At 45.7% G+C, this 22141-nt stretch overlaps 1 protein-coding gene across 3 annotated transcripts in view; it reads left to right on the top strand.

The window, feature by feature from the left end:
- The window catches only part of LOC147718915 (uncharacterized), a 143897-nt gene that overhangs the window by 54042 nt on the left and 67714 nt on the right, over window positions 1-22141 (top strand). For all 3 annotated transcript variants that reach the window (XM_086964665.1, XM_086964662.1, XM_086964663.1), the window contains exon 5: window positions 21966-22076. In XM_086964665.1, the coding sequence (XP_086820791.1) occupies window positions 21966-22076 (111 nt within the window). The remainder of the gene's footprint in view (window positions 1-21965; window positions 22077-22141) is intronic.

Below are 22141 nucleotides of genomic sequence, written 5' to 3' on the forward strand. Positions count from 1 at the left end.
CTGTTTTAGAAAGGTCGCAAACTCCATCAGGGGGTGCCGCTTCTTGGAGCGCAGAGCTGCAGACAAGGGGTTGGATATTAGAAATGCCGCTATTGCGTCTTACCGGTATCCCTGGAAAAAGTTTGGAACGGAGCCGCCATTACCCGCGTGGTATGTAGTTCAATGACTTGTGCTGACTCTGCCCCCGGACGTCAGGTCTACGTATTGAGCTCCTATTTAAAGGGCCATTGGCGGTATTTGGGAACAGAGTTTTTTTTTAAGGCAACTTTATGTGTCGTTTTATCGGCTTAAGTGGACAGTAGTGTTCTTGAAATACAACGAAGATGGACACAGTGTCAATTCGATTCCCACAAAGGTCCAAAGTTTGTTGGTTATGCTGAATTGTAAGTTAGATTGAGTAAATCTTGTTCTTTTCTTAGACTGGTTATCTGGTGGAGCTAGTCTTAACTCCTTTGGTAGTGGTTGGGAATGCAAAGAGGATATATACATTATCGATCTCCCGTCGGACTAGTCCTAACTACTATAGTCATCAAGGTCTGTTATTTAGCAAATTGATGCCATGGAACATTGTCATTAAGGCCTTGTTGATAGGTTTTGAGGCGGTTCACCCACCTCTGTTCCTTTTCGTAGAGTATTTTTTCTGAATTCTGTGATTTTTCTGATAGCATCTCTATCACAGTCCAATGTAGATCGTCACAGGAATGGTTCATTTCTATGAAGTGCGCGCACAATTTTGTGGTGTTCTTTTAGAGTCTTATGTTGCTTCTATGTTCCCCAATTCTTGTTTTTACTTTTCGGCAGGTCATCCCTATATATTTCTTCATGACGGACAGCTTACCATGTAGATAACATTTGTTGAATTGCAATTTGTATGCTGTCTTTGCGTCCATACTAGGGTAATGGAGACCATCTCTAAATGTAGAAAAAGAGCAAGCAACCAACCGAGAGACTGTCTCCTGCAGATCCACCCAAAAGAACAAATACCAAATTTAACCACCTGTGTAACAACATTCTGCCCTTCCACCTATGAAGTGCAAAAATTGGTAAATAAAAACTGGCATATATTAAACACTGGGAGATTTGATTGGCCCAAACCAAGGTTTGCTAATAGAAGAACAAAAAATCTGAAAGATGTATTGGTACATACACGACCCACAAAAAAGAAACCACCAGCAAAAACAAGAGATGTCTCAATGACACCCATAACAGGCCATTACCCCTGTGGCACATGTGTAGCATGTAAAACAACCAGAGCATCAAAAACATTACAACTATCAGAAACCCTAGTATGGACGCAAAGACAGCATACAAATTGCAATTCAACCCATGTTATCTACATGGTAAGCTGTCCGTGCATGAAGAAATATATAGGGATGACCTGCCGAAAAGTTAAAACAAGAATTGGGGAACATAGAAGCAACATAAGACTGGAAAAGAACACCACAAAATTGTGCGCGCACTTCATAGAAATGAACCATTCCTATGACGATCTACATTGGACTGTGATAGAGATGCTATCAGAAAAATCACAGAATTAAAAAAAAATACTCTACGAAAAGGAACAGAGGTGGATGAACCGCCTCAAAACCTATCAACAAGGCCTTAATGACAATGTTCCATGGCATCAATTCGCTAAATAACAGACCTTGATGACTATAGTAGTTAGGACTAGTCCGACGAGAGATCGATAATGTATATATCCTCTTTGCATTCCCAACCACTACCAAAGGAGTTAAGACTAGCTCCACCAGATAACCGGTCTAAGAAAAGAACAAGATTTACTCAAGCTAACTTACAATTCAGCATACCCAACAAACTTTGGACCTTTGTGGGAATCGAATTGACACTGTGTCCATCTTCGTTGTATTTCAAGAACACTACTGTCCACTTAAGCCGATAAAACGACACATAAAGTATTTTTAAAAAAAAACTCTGTTCCCAAATACCGCCAATGGCCCTTTAAATAGGAGCTCAATACGTAGACCTGACGTCCGGGGGCAGATTCAGCACAAGTCATTGAACTACATACCACGCGGGTAATGGCGGCTCCGTTCCAAACTTTTTCCAGGGATACCGGTAAGACGCAATAGCAGCATTTCTAATATCCAACCCCTTGTCTGCAGCTCTGCGCTACAAGAAGCGGCACCCCCTCATGGAGTTTGCGACTTTTCTAAAACAGGTATGATTTGACGCGAGAGTATCTCTACCCGCAAGTAAAATTGTCTAAGCTATTTTACACTCCGTAACTCCCATCTGTTGTGGTACAGTCTTATTGACACAGATGCTAGAGTAAACTGGTGGAACCAGAACACCAATATAATAATTGCGCTAGATATCGAAAGCCACTACCTATCTAGCCTTATGCAAATTTATCGTTATAAGAGGATATCAAAAACCCCCTTGATAAGAATCACATAACAGTTGAGAAATCTTGTTGCTTCCCTTTTTTCTCTTATATAACGAGTGTTTTTTCTCTTATATAACGAGTGTGTTAGACCTTTAGAGCTAGCTTATGCAAAAACATCATTATATAGTACAGCAGCAACTAGCCATAGCCGATAACATGTTCTTTGAGATATAGGGTAAGCAAGATACAGCCAATAACACTGCCACAATTGATTCCAATGTAATGATGTAATCCACACGACTTTCTCTAATTCTCATTCCAATGCCGAACTAATTCCCTTCTATTCCTAAATTAACACTTCAGCGATAATAAGAAGCTGATATTTTGAAAGGAGGATATCAATGTCCTTCCTCCTTGTTATCCCCCCCACCACCCTGAATCACCATAACAGTTGAACAAAATTTTTGTACTGTTGTATGTCTCTCTCTCTTTATTACAGATTGTGGAGAGCGAATTTCCATAACTGAGTGCCAGAAAAGGTACACTCAAAATATACTACACGAATTGTGTGAGTAAGAATTTTTGTTTTTATGTGTGTGAGTCCTGACGAAAGCTCCATAGACCCTGTAAGGCCAAAAGGAGCTGAAACATGTCGACAAGCCTATTAGAATACTAAAGAGATCCAGTAACTCAATCTTTTTGTAGTATCAATTGATTTTATGACATTTGAATCTCACCTTATATTAAAGCATAAGGGTGACTTTCTCTTTTTTAACATTCTGCTTTTTCAAGAATTCTTGTATTGTTTTGTTCACATCCTGTGTGGGGGTAACCCTCAATCTCTGGACACTGCATTCTATACCAGAGGTGCCTCTGGATGAGGCTGGCACTGAGCACGTATTGGAACATCCAACGATAACTGCCATAACATCAATGTGGGGCGGACACAACATATATACCGCTTTTTCCGAATAACATTGAGTTTTTGAGGGTGTTTCAGTTACCTCTCTAACCTCTGGTTTAGAACTGTTACAAGTGTCCATTTTTCATTCACCCCAGTACAAAGATCTGGGCCTAAATCAATCGTTTATTTGCACTCCACACCACCCTAGGTCAGACAATGGCTATATGCAAATCAGCCTTGACCCTGTGCCTCATGGGAACAGTCCAGCCCGAACTACCAAGCCATGTCTTTCCTCGACCGGAATCAAGCATCCAAGGACCGGTTTCTGGCTTTCGGCCTTCTTCAGCCTGGATAGCTTGACTCCAGTGATGTGGAGAGCCTGGCACTCACATCTGAGCATACCCAGCCCACTCGGGGTGAAAATTGCAAAAAACACAGTTGATGGACAGAATGCAGAACAATGTCTTACATTCACCCCAGTACAAAGATCTGGGCCTAAATCCATCGTTTTTTTGCACTCCACACCACCCTAGGTCAGACAATGGCTATATGCAAATCAGCCTTGACCCTGTGCCTCATGGGAACAGTCCAGCCCGAACTACCAAGCCATGTCTTTCCTAGACCGGAATCAAGCATCCAAGGACCGGTTTCTGGCTATCAGCCGTCTTCAGCCAGGATAGCTTGACTCCAGTGGCGTAGTGAGCACGGTGCCCATGTCTGGGCATACCCTTCCCACATAGGGTGAGCAGCAAAACACACAAGATGATGGACGGAATGTTGCACAATGGCAAAACATTCACTCCCAGTCACAGATCTGGGTTTAATCCATCGTTATTTTGCTCACCAAGCCACCCCAGTTCAGACATGATCATATGCAAATCAGCCTTGACCCTGTGGATTTAGGCCCAGATTTCTGTACTGGGGTGAATGTATGACATTGTTCTGCATTCTGTCCATCACCTGTGGTTTTTGCATTTATTTCAACTTGGCCAGAAGCGATTGTCATACCAATTTTTAAAAAAGGGGATAGGAATAACCCCGTTTGTTATCGTCCGATATCCCTTTTAGATGCTTTAATGAAGGTAGCGGGCAGGATAATCCTTAATAGGCTACAGGTCTGGGCGGAGGAAAATGATATCATGTGTAGGATAATCTGATCAATTAGATTATGTAGGAATGTAATTTAACTCCTACATAAGATGCACAGGTCCATTTTATGTCTGGGCTGAGGAATACTTGGGAATGCTGAGAAACTGCTCCTGCATGATTTACTTCAACTTTTCACGTAAAGTGCGTTTTATGGCCTTACAACTGAAGTCTTGGAGCATTTGAACAGAGCAGTATCTGTTATCTGGGGAAGTGTTGTCCGAACTATTGAGGCCAGAGACCGTTATTTAGTGCTGCTGTGGGAGTGGGGGTTTGGCTGCGAATGCACTCCCCTTTATCAGCCTTTCCCACTTCAGAAATGCAAACATGCCGGTGCAGTCCCATGTAGCACTCCTTGTCAGAGGCTTGGCTACAGCTGTGGAGGCAGCAGCATAAGCAAGGGTACTGGGGAGACACCAGTCACTCAGAGTTAGATCGCAGCAGTGCAATAGATTCACAGGTAACCAGACTATTGAGTCAGGGAACAGGCTATGATGAGGATGAGGATGAGGATGAAGTGAAGTCAAGGCAGAAAAGTATCGTTCAGTTCAGCGTCATCAGAAGCTCAACTGTTGTGCATTATGTAAAAAAAACATTGACAAAGCCAATAGAAATTGCATAGGTAAAACCTATAGGTTTTCCCAGTGCTTGTTCTCCTTTTTTTTTTTTTGCAAACAAAAGCACACTACCTTTTAGTTGGTGGCAGTTTTACTTTTTAATGCTTACAGATGTTTAAAGCTTGTGTTTTCGAAAAGAAAATATATACAGGCCTACCGAGGTCAGACATATTGACATTGCCAATGCTTGTTTTAATGTTGTTAACTTGTTTATCTTGGCATAGTTATTTAACTGCGTTCCTTCTATGATGAGCTGTAGCTATTTTCAAGAGGGAACACAGAGGTATTTACACCCTTAAAGACCACTAATTTTTTGACTAGGTTTTCATAGCACCACTCAAAAGTTCTGGTGTTGCTGTAAGAACCTGGTACTGTGCAATACAATATCCACAATATGTATTCCTGAAATGGTGCAAACATGTTTTCACTATTATGTCATGTGCAAAATTGCAAAAACATTGTTTTAAGATGACACATGTTTTAATGTCGAAGCAAGCTTTCTGCAAACCAACAGGAAAGTCATGAAAAATACCCGCAACCATGAGAGATAACTTGGGGCGAAAGAAAACAATTATCGATTGGAACTTAATTCGTACATGAACAGTCATCCAATAGGAATCTTTATTTGAAACATTGATCCTTTGACCATGAGAGATGTGGGTCTATAGAACAGTGTGCAGAGATTTATCTCTTCGTGAGTTGAGCACACAAGTTGTCAAGATCAATTCTTTGTGACAAAACGTCTTGATCAGGCCATGTAAGTTAAATATTCTACAGACAAGCATTCCAGCTGAGGAAAAGGCTATATTGTCAAGGGTGCAAACACAAAAGACTAGGCCCATTTGCAGGGCAAGACATGGACAACATTGTATTGCAAGCCCACTAACTTAACACACATAAACAAGAAATCAACACAAACTATGAAAATGCCACATTTATCCATCTAAATGTAGGCAGAAGCACACTTAATACTGAGGGCAAGAGCACAGCCCAAAACACGGTGAAAATTGAGTTCTTTATTATTATTTTTTCGACCGTGCCCTTGCTTTCGAAACCAGCTGCAGAGCTGAGGCTGTTTGGCCCTTCTAACTCTCCTGTCACTGTGTCGAATGCCAATAAGCATTTGGGCGAGACAGCCCAAGTGCCTTGCGAAGTGTGGGAGAGAGAGACAGAATATAATGCTAAGGCTGAATATGTTTCGCACCAGTCACACAGCTGCCATGATTGCTGTTTGACCAAGAGCACCTCCAGACAATAATGCTCTCACTGTCTGTAATTACAAACAAGCATTTACAATGCAATAGGTCTCGCAGCAGCATTAAAGTTTGAGTTATTGGCATTGTGTATGACAATGCGTTGCATAAAATGTTTAGCAAACTTTGAATTGGTAAGCAGTGAGAGTGTGTGCAAGAGTATGCTGTTCTTGAAAGCAGTGTGGTAGAGAGTGCAGGAATTTGGATGACCTGAGCAATGTGGATGATGCACCTCATGCACGGGGCTGACGCAGTTATTATTCACACAGCTCTGATGATGCACCTTAGGCACGGGCTCACAGCTGTTATTATTCACACAGCTCTGATGATGCACCTCAGGCACGGGCTCACAGCTGTTACTATTCACACAGATCCGATGATGCACCTCATGCACGGGGGTGACGCAGTTATTATTCACACAGCTCTCATGATGCACCTTAGGCACGGGCTCACAGCTGTTATTATTCACACAGCTCTGATGATGCACCTCAGGCACGGGCTCACAGCTGTTATTATTCACAAAGCTCTGATGATGCACCTCACGCACGGGGCTGAATCAGTTATTACTCACACAGCTCTGATGATGCACCTCAGGCACGGGTTCACAGCTGTTACTATTCACACAGCTCTGATGATGCACCTCACGCACGGGGCTGACGCAGTTGTTATTCACACAGCTCTGATGATGCACCTCAGGCACGGGCTCCCAGCTGTTATTATTCACACAACTCTGATGATGCACCTCACGCACGGGGCTGACACAGTTATTATTCACACAGCTCTGATGATGCACCTCAGGCACGGGTTCACAGCTGATATTATTCACACAGCTCTTATGATGCACCTCACACACGGGGCTGGCGCAGTTATTATTCACACAGCTCTGATGATGCACCTCGGGCACGGGCTCACAGCTGTTACTATTCACACAGATCCGATGATGCACCTCAGGCACGGGGCTGACGCAGTTATTATTCACACAGCTCTAATGATACACCTCAGGCACGGGCTCACAGCTGTTATTATTCACACAGCTCTGATGATGCACCTCAGGCACGGTGCTCACAGCTTGTATTATTCACACAGCTCTGATGATGCACCTCACGCACGAGCTCACAGCTGTTTTTATTCACACAGCTCTGATGATGCGCCTCAGGCACGGTGTTGATGCAGTTATTATTCACACAGCTCTGATGATGCACCTCAGGCACGGGGCTGACACAGTTAATATTCACACAGCTCTGATGATGCACCTCAGGCACGGGGCTCACAGCTGTTATTATGCACACAGCTCTGATGATGCACCTCAGGCATGGGCTCACAGCTGTTATTATTCACACAGCTCTGATGATGCACCTCAGGCATGGGGCTGACACAGTTATTATTCACACAGCTCTGATGATGCACCTCACGCACAGGCTCACAGCTGTTATTATTCACACAGCTCTGATGATGCACCTCACGCACAGGGCTGACGCAGTTATTATTCACACAGCTCTGATGATGCACCTCAGGCACGGCACTGACACAGTTATTCACACAGCTCTGATGATGCACCTCAGGCACGGGGCTCACAGCTGTTATTATTCACACAGCTCTGATGATGCACCTCAGGCACGGGTTCACAGCTGATATTATTCACACAGCTCTTATGATGCACCTCACACACAGGGCTGACGCAGTTATTATTCACACAGCTCTGATGATGCACCTCGGGCACGGGCTCACAGCTGTTACTATTCACACAGATCCGATGATGCACCTCAGGCACGGGGCTGACGCAGTTATTATTCACACAGCTCTGATGATACACCTCAGGCAGGGGCTCACAGCTGTTATTATTCACACAGCTCTGATGATGCACCTCAGGCACGGGGCTCACAGCTGGTATTATTCACACAGCTCTGATGATGCACCTCACGCACGAGCTCACAGCTGTTTTTATTCACACAGCTCTGATGATGCACCTCAGGCACGGTGTTGATGCAGTTATTATTCACACAGCTCTGATGATGCACCTCAGGCACGGGGCTGACACAGTTAATATTCACACAGCTCTGATGATGCACCTCAGGCACGGGGCTCACAGCTGTTATTATGCACACAGCTCTGATGATGCACCTCAGGCATGGGCTCACAGCTGTTATTATTCACACAGCTCTGATGATGCACCTCAGGCATGGGGCTGACAGTTATTATTCACACAGCTCTGATGATGCACCTCACGCACAGGCTCACAGCTGTTATTATTCACACAGCTCTGATGATGCACCTCACGCACAGGGCTGACGCAGTTATTATTCACACAGCTCTGATGATGCACCTCAGGCACGGCACTGACACAGTTATTCACACAGCTCTGATGATGCACCTCAGGCACGGGGCTCACAGCTGTTATTATTCACACAGCTCTGATGATGCACCTCAGGCACAGGCTCACAGCTGTTATTATTCACACAGCTCTGATGATGCACCTCAGGCACGGGGCTGACACAGTTATTATTCACACAGCTCTGATGATGTACCTCAGGCACCGGGCTCAAAGCTGTTATTATGCACACAGCTCTGATGCACCTCACGCACGGGATAACAGCTGTTATTATTTACACAGCTCTGATGATGCACCTCACGTACGGGGCTGACGCAGTTATTATTCACACAGCTTTGATGATGCACCTCACGCATGGGCTCACAGGTGGTATTATTCACACATGTGCGTTGACACGGACCCAGCCCACTGGCATTTAAAAAACACTGACCTGTGTACTGTCAAAAAAGTGACCATTTCTCAAGAGCCTTAGGTTCTTCAGGGGCTAGTAAAGATCTTGCCTGAGTCTGACTTGGCGCTCACCCATCCGCACCAGGATTCTGAGGTACCGACCCCTCGGGATATATTAAGATGACACATAAGGCAGACTCTCACCCACTCCCACTGCACTGTCGAAAAACCTCAGTCGGCCCCGTTTTGAAATGCGTCCCTGCACCCGGCCTGGCCTTTTATCATGTGAGGTGCACTGGAGCTCTGGAAGCCTCAGGCCAAGTTAGAAAGCACGGGGATGCTGCTGGTACCTCTAGCAGCTCTTGCAGCAGGCACACGGAGCGGGAACGGGGGGCTGCTTACGGTTGCGAGTACCCCCTGAAAGCTCCAACTGTTAAAGCTTGCAAAACAGTACTCCCGAAATTGCCTCGGATATCTGCAAATGTGTGAATCTATAACCAAGCAGGTAGTTGTTCCCCGTCAAGCTCCTGGGAGGTCTCCAGCAGGAACCAAGATGGGCGGGGAGAGAGAGGAACCCCGTCCAAAGGTCGCATAACTATTGGAACATCTGACTCCTCACAAAAGCATTTCATCGCGAGGCCTAATACACCAAGGGAAGGAATAGGAGTGCACCACAGGAAGGACTATGCGGTCACCCCTGACGGAAACCAGCAGGGAAGGCCTGGAGGGTGCTCCCTGCCTCCCCCGTGAACGGGCCAGGTGAAGTCGGGGACTGTGCGGGTCGCTCTCTTCGGTTCCTCCACGAGACTACAGAAATAGTAGCGCCGACTTTCCAAGCACAACTCCAAGCCCGAAATACCCTCTGCGCTTCCCTCGCGCACGACCCTCAACGGCACAAACAAGAACATTAAAACGTATTGTATCAGCTCCAGGACTCGGAATAGCCCGCGTCCATGTCCCTATATCGGTCTTTCTTCTATGTCTTACAGAATCCAGCAGGCACTCGCATCTGGCTCCTAGATGTGCTGCGATCTGGCCACATGTTTGCCCACAACAAAAGGCTGGCCCTTACCTCGAATCGGAGCGGCGGCACAAGCCAGGCACAGCAGCAGCAGGGCTCTCCTTGCAGTCAGCATGGTGAAGCTTGGCATCCGCAGCAGACAAACCCGGACTTCTACGATAAGGCGCCTCGATCACAAGTTTAGTCGAGGCTCGTGCGCCACTGGAACAAAGCTGTGCACACACAAGAACCCTGCAGCTCAGTTTCCGACCTGCCGCTGCCAGTTCCAACAAGCATTGAAGAAAGCTGTTAAGACGTGAGTGAAACCGAAACCTGTCGTGGGGCGGGACTTCCGTCTTCTGAAGCCCGCGCCCACGGAGTAGCGGCCCATAGGAGGAGTGGTGACGCGGGGCTCCCATGCCAGAGGGAGAGCCCCGCGGAGGCTGAAGAAGCCCGGAGTGGCGGTAAGTGGCCCTTTAGTTCTAGGAGGGGGTGGTGGGGGGGGCAGGGGTGTCTCTGTATGTGTGCGTGCGTGTAAGGTTTTGGTGCGCTTGTGTGTATGCGACGGCGGGAGGGTGTCTGTATGTGTGCGTGCGTGTGGGGGGGTTTCTCTGTATGTGTGCGTGCGTGTATGTGCGCTCGTGTGTGTGTCTCTGTGTGTGCGCATGCGTGTGTGTTGTATCTTCCCAGGAGACAGGAGATAGCCACAGCGAGCGTGTTCGCACACGCGTGGCCCGCTCCGATCGCCTTCTTCAAGATACGCGCGGCCAGCTCCTGTCTCCTGGAAAGCTGTGTCGCTGACAAAAGGTCTCTGGCGAGACCGCGCTTTTGCGCGGTTAACGCCACGAGACCTAAAAAGTACCTCCAAAAACACGCAGCCAGTGGAAGAACCCTGGCCATCGGAAGCAGTATTTCATCCAAGCTCCACTGCACGATGACCGAGGCAAGGAGGAGGCGCTGACCAGCAAGGAAACAAGAGTGACGTGGGAGCCAGCCAATCTTAAGTACGGTTTTAATACAAGAGATTTTACAAGCATCGTGAAGGCGATGTGAAGGCGAAATGTAAAAACGCAGTTCCCTAAAAGTGAGCGGTAGAAGCACTAAAGTAAAGAGACAATACTCCAGAGGAGGGACAAACAAAATTGACAAGATAAGCCATTGAATAAGAAACAAGCAAACGAAACCTATGTCCTGTTTTTCCTGTAATATGTGTGTGTGTGTGTGTGTGTGTGTGTGCGTCTTTCAGCCCGTTGTGTAGAACCACCAAAATGGAGAGCATGCCACGCCTCCAAATGCACAAAGCAAGTTTATTTTAAATTCTTTTTTAATTTTTTTCAGTTATATTTTAAAAAGATAAACAACAGCCAACAATACAGTCAACTTTAGCAGTATTTGTAGTATGCACATACAGAACAATAGTATAGTGGTTGCATACAATAGGATATCATCCAAGGGTAGTGTTTAAGCCCATGACACCTCAGGAAGGGGAACGTGGAATTGCACATCCTCTTGTGTAATTGTTCAGTAGATGAGCAGGCTGCATTAGGCCATCAGGTTCACTCTGCAGACAGGGGTTGTCAGGCCAACAAATATACAGCAATCAATCAATCTGTTGGGCCTGACAAAAATCATGTAAAGGCCTCACACTGTTTTGCAGGCTCCGTAAGAGACATGACCAGCAAGAACTGGATTTGTAATGGAAACAGATAGAATTCTCATGGTAAGATAAAGTCCATGTCACAAGGCGCTTGAAGCAAGCTTTAATGTGGTGGAGGATCCCAGCAAAGCTAAATGTAGATATTTTTTGCCAATAACAAAACTATTAATACTCATTACAGATGCACCCAATGGATGGGGACCTCACCAGCAAGAACTTTCAACCAGAGGCCTCTGGTCAGATTCAGAGAAGAGGCTCCACATCAATGTGTTGGAACTCCGCGCCATATAACTAGGTTTATAAACTTGGCAGGTGAACCAGTCCTACTGAGAACAGACAACACATCATCCAAACAAGGAGGAACACAGTCCAAACTCCTTTCAGAAGAGGTTTAGTTGCTGTGGAACTGGGCCATTTCTCACAGGATAGACATCACCCTAGGACATCTGCCTGGGGGCCAGAACGATCAAGCGGATGCACTCAGTCAGCAAATGTCACATTGTCACACGTAGGAACTAGAACAGAAACAGGTGGATGACGTTTCCAAACATTGCGGTCACCTCAGAATCCATCTGTTTGCCGCTCCGAACCACAAGAAATGCCTGTGCTTTGCGAGCAGGTTCTAACATTCATGGATGATGGGCAATGCTCTTTTGATCAGTTGGGCCAGGATATTTGCCAACACCTGTCCTCCTTTTCCCTGGATCTCCAGGATGTTGAAGAAGGCGAAGATAGACCATTGCACTCTGATCCTCATTGCTCCGGTGTGGCCTCTCCAGTACATGTACAGCGAACCACTGCAGTTTTCAGCATGTCCAGCCATTCCTCTCAAGGTGCATCCCAGGATACTTTCCAACATCATGGAGAGATCCCCTCCACCCCCGCCCACCCAATCCCAATTCACCCAAGTTGGCAGTAGTCTTGTTTAGTTCCTACTAATGCCTAGGATCTGCGCCTTTGTTTGGACAGCATAAACTAGGCGCTTGGTGCCTAGACTGATTCCGGACAAAGCTCAGGATTTATTGGCCTATAGACCAGAAGTTCACAGTGCCACCATAAGCCCCCCTAACCTTAGCAGGGAGTGAATGGTTTCTGGCAACCACTGAACAGGACAACCCTGACTCCTCAGGGTTCGTGGAAACAGTACAGAACCTTTTGTCCAATCACTCGTGCTTACTTATTCTCAGAGAAGTATACAGAGACTACACAGTGGAAGGTTTTCAATACGTTTTATTGAACGAACATTATTCTTGTATAAAATACTGATGCTGCAATGATTAATAGACAGAAGCAGAAAAAGGTGATTGCGAGCACCAAAAGAGTAACTAGTAGATATAATTTTACCCTGTTGCTAAAACAGTGAATATATGCAGCCATATAAAACAAGGCAGTTATTTAGTGTACTATGATGCAAACCCTACTCTAAGTGTACCTAGAGTGTGTGTAGGTGTAGAGCCCAGAATCCCTCCAAGGGACAATCCAACCCCATTACCTGATAGGTGAGGATGAAGGACCCCGTCTTGGTCACAAACTGAACACCCCTCACAAGATGTCAGACTGCTGTGTGGTGAAGTCTCAGCATGCAACGACCTTCAGCTGAAGTGCCTCCTCTCCTAATCTATCGGGATGCTCATCTTTCATAACAGAAAGCAGCCTTGCGATGTGCATAGAGATTAGTGATGGATATGTAGATAGCTCTGTCGGCCCGTGGGTGAAGATAGAGGTGACATTTGTACATTGTGCTAAAAGAGACCTTGAACACATCTAGCAGTGTGACTCTAGATGTGTAAACATGTTTAGTTTCGGGGAAACGAATCCAACATTGTTGTGCACGCAAATATGTGAAAACTTTTGCAGCTGTAATGTTATTGTGAGGACAATGTGAGAAACAAACTGCTTTGCTACATGGGCCTAACCCGGGAATGTAACAGCATGGTACCTGACCACCTAGAATTTGGCATTTAGATCTGCCACAGGAAAGTAAACATATTTTGGCACAGGCTCGAACTTCAATGACTTGTAAGACTTACAATGTTAAAAAAGCATCATTTCTGTGTTGGTACAGGAGTAATGTCATAATCTACTTCAAATAAAATCTATTGACTTCATTTAGTATTTGGCCAGAAGTGGACTCAAATATTCTTCAGTCGACGTCTGCTCTGTTTTCCTAAAGGATCATTAAACAGTTTATGAAAGGTCTCTTTAGAGCATTTACAGCTCTTCCACATCCTCCGGTTCCATGGGAACTTAATACAGTTCTCAGTCTGCTGATGTTACTTCCTTTTGAGCCTAAACATAAAGCAGTCTTAAAATTTGTTTCTTGCAAAATAGCACTTCTCCTAGCTCTAACATCCGCCAGTAAAGTGTTAGATATTCAATCATTCATCATCAGGGAGCCTTTTCTCCATTTCATGGAGGACAGGGTAGTTCTCAGATCCAACCCTAAATTAATTCCAAACATTCTTATTGACTTTCACCTTAATGAACCTGTATTCTCTGATCTTTCTTTCCAAACCCATCTTTACCAGCAGAAATGTTTTTACATTTTTATGGACTTCTGTTAATGTCTCAAATTCTATATAGACCAGACAAAGGACATACACATATCACACCAGCTTTGTGTTGTTTAGTCAAATATGAAAAGGTCAAGCCCAGTCCAAACAGGGGATACCACCTTGGCTCTCAGTCTGCATCTCTTTCTGTCATGTTAAAGCTAACCATCCTCTCTGTGGAAAGGTGAGGGCACATTCCAGCAGGTGCCTGGTTTTCTGGTGAAGAATTGGCTTGGTAGTTTAGTCTGCCCTGTTCCCATGATGCACTGGGCCAGGGACAGACTGATTTGCATATAGCCAGGTTCTGAGCTGGGATGGTGCAGTGAGATAAATAACGGTGATGGATCAAGCCCTGATCTTTGGACTGGGTAAGAGTGGTCTGCTTAATTCAGACACTCTGTTCATCACCACCACCTTTTCTGAATCGTTTTTGGCCACTATAGGTGTGGCAGGGTATACTCAGACATGAGTCCCTTTCTCGCTGCACCATCAGGATTCAAGCAAGCCGGGCCGAAGAAGGCTGAAATGCCAGAAACCGGTCCCCGGTAGCTTGTCTCCTTTCTGGTGAAGAATTGGCTTGGTAGTTTAGTCTGCCCTGTTCCCATGATGCACTGGGCCAGGGACAGACTGATTTGCATATAGCCAGGTTCTGAGCTGGGATGGTGCAGTGAGATAAATAACGGTGATGGATCAAGCCCTGATCTTTGGACTGGGTAAGAGTGGTCTGCTTAATTCAGACACTCTGTTCATCACCACCCCTTTTTAGGTCTCGGCGTCAACGCGCGGAAGCGCGTCTCCGCCGGAGATCTTTTGTCAGCGACTATGCTTCCCAGGAGACAGTCCCGGCCGCGCGCATCCTTCCAGGCGATTTGTAACTGGAACGCGCGCTGTGGCCAGGCGCTGTCTCCTGGGAAGCGCAAGCACCACACACGCATGCGCATACACACACACAAGCGCCCATGCACGCACGCACATACATACATACAGAGACACCACCCCTGACACATACACACACGCGCGCACACACACGTGCACCGAGGCCCCCCCCCCGCCGTCACCGTCGCACACATACATACACACACGAGCATACACACACACACACACGTGCACCAATCCCGCTCCAGCCTTTTGGAACTTACCTTACCTCAGCACGCGGCGCCCAACCTCCTGCTGGCGCGGCCCCGGGGCTCTACACCGCTCACAGGAGCCCCGGGCCGCGAGACGCAACGACTCCGCCTGCCTCCTCTTCCGGTCTGAACGTGGCTCCGCCCCCGTCACAGGCGACCGTGCCTGACTTCCGGGGCGGCCGCGATACTAAGAGACTGCTGGGGACAAAGTGTGGTCTGTGGAGTTACAATGGCTGCAAGCAAGGGGTGAGTGTGAAAGTGCCGACCTTATTTATGTTGGCGTCGTGCGGCGCAGCCAGCTGTAGCATTTGATTAGTGCCTAAACAATAGCGGTGCGGGCCACGAGCGGTTATTTCGCAGAACAAAGATGCATTGCAGATTGCTTTATGTCGCGTCCATTGGCGCTTATTATGAGAAGTGTACGGGCCTGACGGAAAGTAATTGCTTTCCGCCGGTGTTTTGGTTGGCTGCCGTACATCAGGTAGCCTGTGTTTTCTTTGTATTCACGGGCGGCTTGTACAAGAGAATGGGCTGATTTCCCACAAGGGCATTCACGCTAATTAATTTAGTTATCCCAAGAGCTTAACAAGTTGGAGCCCATGCTGGCCGAGTAGCGGCGTTCTTCCACAGTACAATCACTTCATGGTATTTAAGATTAAGCGATGTTCCTTCCCCATGCGAACGAGCTCACGTGGTCATCTCTGGGCGCGTCTTCGCTTCCCTCGGATTCTAACAGGGAGGTGTCCGCTTTCTGTATTTTTAGTGGTGAGTGGTGAGGGCAGAGTGGTGAGTGGTGAGTGGTGAGTGCAGAGTGGTGAGTGCAGAGTGGTGAGTGCAGAGTGCAGAGTGGTGAGTGCAGAGTGGTGAGTGCAGAGTGGTGAGTGCAGAGTGGTGAGTGCAGAGTGGTGAGGGCAGAGTGGTGAGGGCAGAGTGGTGAGGGCAGAGTGGTGAGGGCAGAGTGGTGAGGGCAGAGTGGTGAGGGCAGAGTGGTGAGGGCAGAGTGGTGAGGGCAGAGTGGTGAGTGCAGAGTGGTGAGTGCAGAGTGGTGAGTGCAGAGTGGTGAGTGCAGAGTGGTGAGTGCAGAGTGGTGAGTGCAGAGTGGTGAGTGCAGAGTGGTGAGTGCAGAGTGGTGAGTGCAGAGTGGTGAGTGCAGAGTGGTGAGGGCAGAGTGGTGAGGGCAGAGTGGTGAGGGCAGAGTGGTGAGGGCAGAGTGGTGAGGGCAGAGTGGTGAGGGCAGAGTGGTGAGGGCAGAGTGGTGAGGGCAGAGTGATGAGTGCAGAGTGGTGAGTGCAGAGTGGTGAGTGCAGAGTGGTGAGTGCAGAGTGGTGAGTGCAGAGTGGTGAGTGTGCAGAGTGGTGAGTGTGCAGAGTGGTGAGTGTGCAGAGTGGTGAGTGTGCAGAGTGGTGAGTGTGCAGAGTGGTGAGTGTGCAGAGTGGTGAGTGTGCAGAGTGGTGGTGGTGAGTGTGCAGAGTGGTGAGTGTGCAGAGTGGTGAGTGTGCAGAGTGGTGAGTGTGCAGAGTGGTGAGTGTGCAGAGTGGTGAGTGTGCAGAGTGGTGAGTGTGCAGAGTGGTGAGTGTGCAGAGTGGTGGTGGTGAGTGTGCAGAGTGGTGAGTGTGCAGAGTGGTGAGTGTGCAGAGTGGTGAGTGTGCAGAGTGGTGAGTGTGCAGAGTGGTGAGTGTGCAGAGTGGTGAGTGTGCAGAGTGGTGAGTGTGCAGAGTAGTGAGTGTGCAGAGTAGTGAGTGTGCAGAGTAGTGAGTGTGCAGAGTAGTGAGTGTGCAGAGTGAGTGTGCAGAGCAGTGAGTGCAGAGCAAGTGTGCAGAGCATTGTGTGCTGTTGAGTGCAGAGTGCTGTGTATTGGCAATGTTAATGACAATGCCCATTTATTTTTGATTTAAAGAAAAAAGATGTCATGAGCAATGCCAATAGCTCTACCTTTAATGATGCCGAGACCATTGCATTGCAAATGCTTGTTCTGAATCGTTTTTGGCCACTATAGGTGTGGCAGGGTATACTCAGACATGAGTCCCTTTCTCACTGCACCATCAGGATTCAAGCAAGCCGGGCCGAAGAAGGCTGAAATGCCAGAAACCGGTCCCCGGTAGCTTGTCTCCTTTCTGGTGAAGAATTGGCTTGGTAGTTTAGTCTGCCCTGTTCCCATGATGCACTGGGCCAGGGACAGACTGATTTGCATATAGCCAGGTTCTGAGCTGGGATGGTGCAGTGAGATAAATAACGGTGATGGATCCAGCCCTGATCTTTGGACTGGGTAAGAGTGGTCTGCTTAATTCAGACACTCTGTTCATCACCACCCCCTTTTCTGAATCGTTTTTGGCCACTATAGGTGTGGCAGGGTATACTCAGACATGAGTCCCTTTCTCACTGCACCATCAGGATTCAAGCAAGCCGGGCCGAAGAAGGCTGAAATACCAGAAACCGGTCCCCGGTAGCTTGTCTCCTTTCTGGTGAAGAATTGGCTTGGTAGTTTAGTCTGCCCTGTTCCCATCATGCACTGGGCCAGGGACAGACTGATTTGCATATAGCCAGGTTCTGAGCTGGGATGGTGCAGTGAGATAAATAACGGTGATGGATCAAACCCTGATCTTTGGACTGGGTAAGAGTGGTCTGCTTAATTCAGACACTCTGTTCATCACCACCCCCTTTTCTGAATGGTTTCCACTGTGGCACACTGTACTGGGGTACCCTTGAAGGACATCTGCCTTGCCGCCACCTGGAGGAGCAGGCATATGTTTAGAAAGCGCTACTAGATGTGGATGCATAGGCTGACACAGCGGGGGGACAAACAGTTTTGAAACACGTTTCATTAAAGATGACTCTGCTTCTTGCTTTGTTGTATTTTATAATATGTACTGCTTGTTATTCTAATTCAACCATGTGAATATATAAAAGATTCAGTGCTGGAGAAGCAATTAGTTATCTACTGGTAACTCCATTTCTCAAACATTGATATCAGAGGGTCACACATATTTTATTCACAAACCTGTGCTTTGAAATTTGAGCTATGGTGGCCTCCACGGGGAGTAGAAGAGCTTAAACTTTCACCTCATTGTCTGAAGTTTGAGTCCTTTAAAATGAGGTGGATGTGCTATTTCTGCTATAGTAATGAACTTGAAATTCCCCGCCTAACGACAGGGAAGTATTCATTATTATGTGAATATATCAAAGATATCAATGTTGGAGAACTGGAGTTACAGGTAAGTAACTAATTTTTTATTGTCCACTACAACGGTACTAAGACAAGAAGCAATGAAAAATATGTTGAGGATTTCCATTTGTCTTTGCCTTCTGGTATGTAAACCGCATTATACCCCTTTTCTTCTCAGCGGTTGGGGAGCCAGTGGGGTAATAGCTAGGCAATGTTGGCATATCTGATTCAGTTATCAAGGGTTCAGTGTGCACCAAGGCTTAGGAAGAAGATTCACATTTTCGTCTACAGACTGTGTGCTAACACCTGAGCCTGGAAGCTGGGATGTCCTCATCGGTGTTTCATCCCCTTTCAAAACACATTCAGTGGCCCCAATCTTTGCTCAACAGTAACAATCTCAATGTCTTACCAGCATGGCAGTAGATAGAAATTGAACAATAGATCGGTAAAACATTAGATAGAAAACGAACAATTGAGGATGAAGAAGGGCAATCCTTGCCAGTACATGAAACAACTGCTGAATTCCTTTTGCTGACCAATAATCGGAACTAAATTTCCAAAGTCCAATGGGGTGGGCTGACCCCACAAATGGTGAGGTGCTTGTAAATGAAATTATTTAACCTTCAATTTAAAGTGCTCTTTTTTTCTGGGAATGGACTTTATAACATTATTATGACGGATTCCACCTCTTCAGCAACCATGCTGAGGGAGGTATGCTGTTGCAGACACTAGATCGAGCATCATGTCCACCAGAGTACATCTACATTTTCATTTGAAGTCTTTTGATCTGAGAAAGAAACTCAATCCAAAGGGGTTGAAAATATACAGGACTTAAATTGGGGTTAAAAAGTGTGAGAGGAAAAAACAACAAACCAATTAACTTTAATTTCCAATTCATATCTGGAAAGGTCAGTATTCAGATCCCTGCTGAGGCAAATGGTACCGCTGGACGCGATATACTGTGGATTAATTGCGAGCAACCTGAATAATGTGAAACCTAAAAAGATTAGCTACAATTTATATTCTGTTTTAGGTGCTCCTCGAGAAGGATTCTTGGTTCAGAAATTATAAAAGTGTTTGTAATACTGGTTAGTAATACCTATTCTGTCGACTTCTGAAAGATGAAGGTCTAAATGGATGGCTATTAGTTCGGTCCTGTAACAGGAGGCTGCCCAGATACGTCTGCCCTGGGCACATAATTTTCTGAAACATCTTTATCAGAAGAAAAGTGATGATGGAAGCAGATCTCTCCATCATGGGATATTTTATAATATTCCCAAATACAAGTTCAACATCTCAGAACACATTACAAGAACATGCATTTTAAATCACAACTATACTAAAGTATTAAAGCATATTTATTTTCAAAGACAGTCATTAGCTTTTTAGATGGACAAGACAGAACCAACATTCTGTGAAACCCTTAAATTGGTAAGAAGCAAAGCAGCATTTATATAGCACTGAACACCTCAATGTAGAACACTGAAGCACATTCCCACAGCTGGTGGCATGCCATATTGTCTGGGTGTGTACGTTCAATGGTGCTGTCTTTCTTGTTAGCCCATGTGGGAAGTGTGAATGGCCCGTGAAGTGCTCTGTCTTGTTTTGGGGCACAGCACTTGTGCTGAAGAAGCAAAGTGTAAGATATAGGTGCACAAGCTGTGGTTGAAATTAGCTAGCAGATCTTCTTAACAAGTGCGTGCCAACTAATTTGCTACTAAGTGTTTAGATATGTTGGACCGTTATGGAGCTTTGATGATAAAAGCCAGTACTGCAGTGGTTCTGTGTGCTACGAACGTTATGTCTGGACTGCGTGGTATGTATATTTCTTATGCTGTGTGTAATAAATATGTGGCGAGTCACAGCTTTATTATGTATCAATTGTTCCTGGGTGTGTATATTGTGTATTACCCCGATTACAAATGCCTGCAACATTCTAATTGTTGCAGTGGTTGCTAAGGTAGTTTGGACACTATAGATCAGGGGTCCCCAAACCGGTCTTGGAGGGCCGGATCCATGCCAGATTTTTCAAAAAACTACATGTATCTCAATGGGGATATCCCAAAAATCTGGCATGGATCCGGCCCTCCAGGACCGGTTTGGGGACCCCTGCTATAGATGAAAGGACTACGCCGATTAGTCAGTCTCAAAAGGATCCTAATATGGGGTTCAGGGGATATGTAGCCGTTCTTGAGTAGAGTGAGTTGTAGTGATCAAGGCAAGTCTCATTTTCTTTGGTTATGTATTCAGTAATCAAATGGCTGTCATTTGATACTGACATCAGCAAGTCAAGTAAATTGTGTTTTATCTCCAGAATGGCCGGCTTTTACATAATTTCTGAATTTTAGGTGTTGTGTATATTGCATTTTTTGTCTGGCAAAGAATATCAAATGTTTTTACCGCATGTACTGAGATGGCAGAATAATGGTCTTTTTCTTATACGAAGGCATTGTGACCCTGGGTGATAGTCTTGAACATAAGGTTCTGTTTTGAGAATAGCGTTTGAAATTCAGTTTACTTTGAGTCTTTTTCTTGGATGTCTCTGTAGACGATGCACAGTGTCTTGAAATCCAATCACCTTGCGACAGGAAGCAATTTAGTACTTGGAGAACTGGCATTGTCACTTCCTTGGATGTAAATGAAGTATTATTCCTGCTATAATGTTCTGAATTCTTTGTTATTTACATATTGGGAAGGAAGGAGCACCAAGGTGCAAGTTGTTAGCGTAATCAACCTTCGATATTATGAAGGTAAGAATGGTCTTTTTCAGTGGTACACAAGGTAAGGAAAGATGCACATCAGGGTTCCCATTGTATGGAAGGTGCTCACCTTAATCAACATGTGGGATCAGTTGTAGGGCTGAGTCTAAAGTCCGTTACTTCAGACAGTGTTAGAGCTTCAAGTTATTTGAGACATATTGTTGTGGGCTGGTGTTTGGGCCAGTGTCGGTTGGTCATGATATCCGTTTTTGCGATGTTGAGTTTTAGGTGATTTGCCAACATCCATTTTTCAATAGCACAGATACAGGTGTCCGGACTAGTTGTATTTAAACCCATGGGATTTTCTATTATTAGAATGAATTGCATGTTGTCTGCTTAGTTGTAGCATTTGAGTTTGAAGGATTTGATCCGGTATGGTAGAGGGGTAAAGCAGAGATTGAAGGGATGAAGAGGTGAATCGTGCCATAGTTGCCAGCTTTGTCTGTGAAAGGTGAGAGGCAATTAACATACAAACATATTTTTTTCAGGTACCAAGTTTTCCAAGTCTAAGTACTTGCAGCAAATTGAAATCTTGCAAAGACAGTAGTGGAGTAAGGGTGTCAGCACAGAAAGTTTCAAAACTTTACTAGTGGCCTGAGAGACTTCATGCACAATTTATGGAAAAAAATGTTGGTAAAAAAATTTAGCTAAATGGGTACTAGTTTGTATTTATTTGTATTAATTGTTACTTCGTGGTATAATTGTCTTTTTAAAATTCTAGATCATCCAGATGTTGCATCAGTTTTCACTTTGAGCCTTAAACATGAGGAAAATCAATATTACGTTCAAGATCAGGAGTTGACTGGGGTAGAAAGTATTGACAGCCCCACAAGTGAGTATTTGCAGCATATTTATCTCACGCATTTTGAAAGGTATAAAATGCTTAGTGTCACTGCA

The sequence above is a fragment of the Lissotriton vulgaris genome, chromosome 4_1 (genome assembly GCF_964263255.1).
Source record: "Lissotriton vulgaris chromosome 4_1, aLisVul1.2, whole genome shotgun sequence".
NCBI lineage: Eukaryota > Metazoa > Chordata > Amphibia > Caudata > Salamandridae > Lissotriton > Lissotriton vulgaris.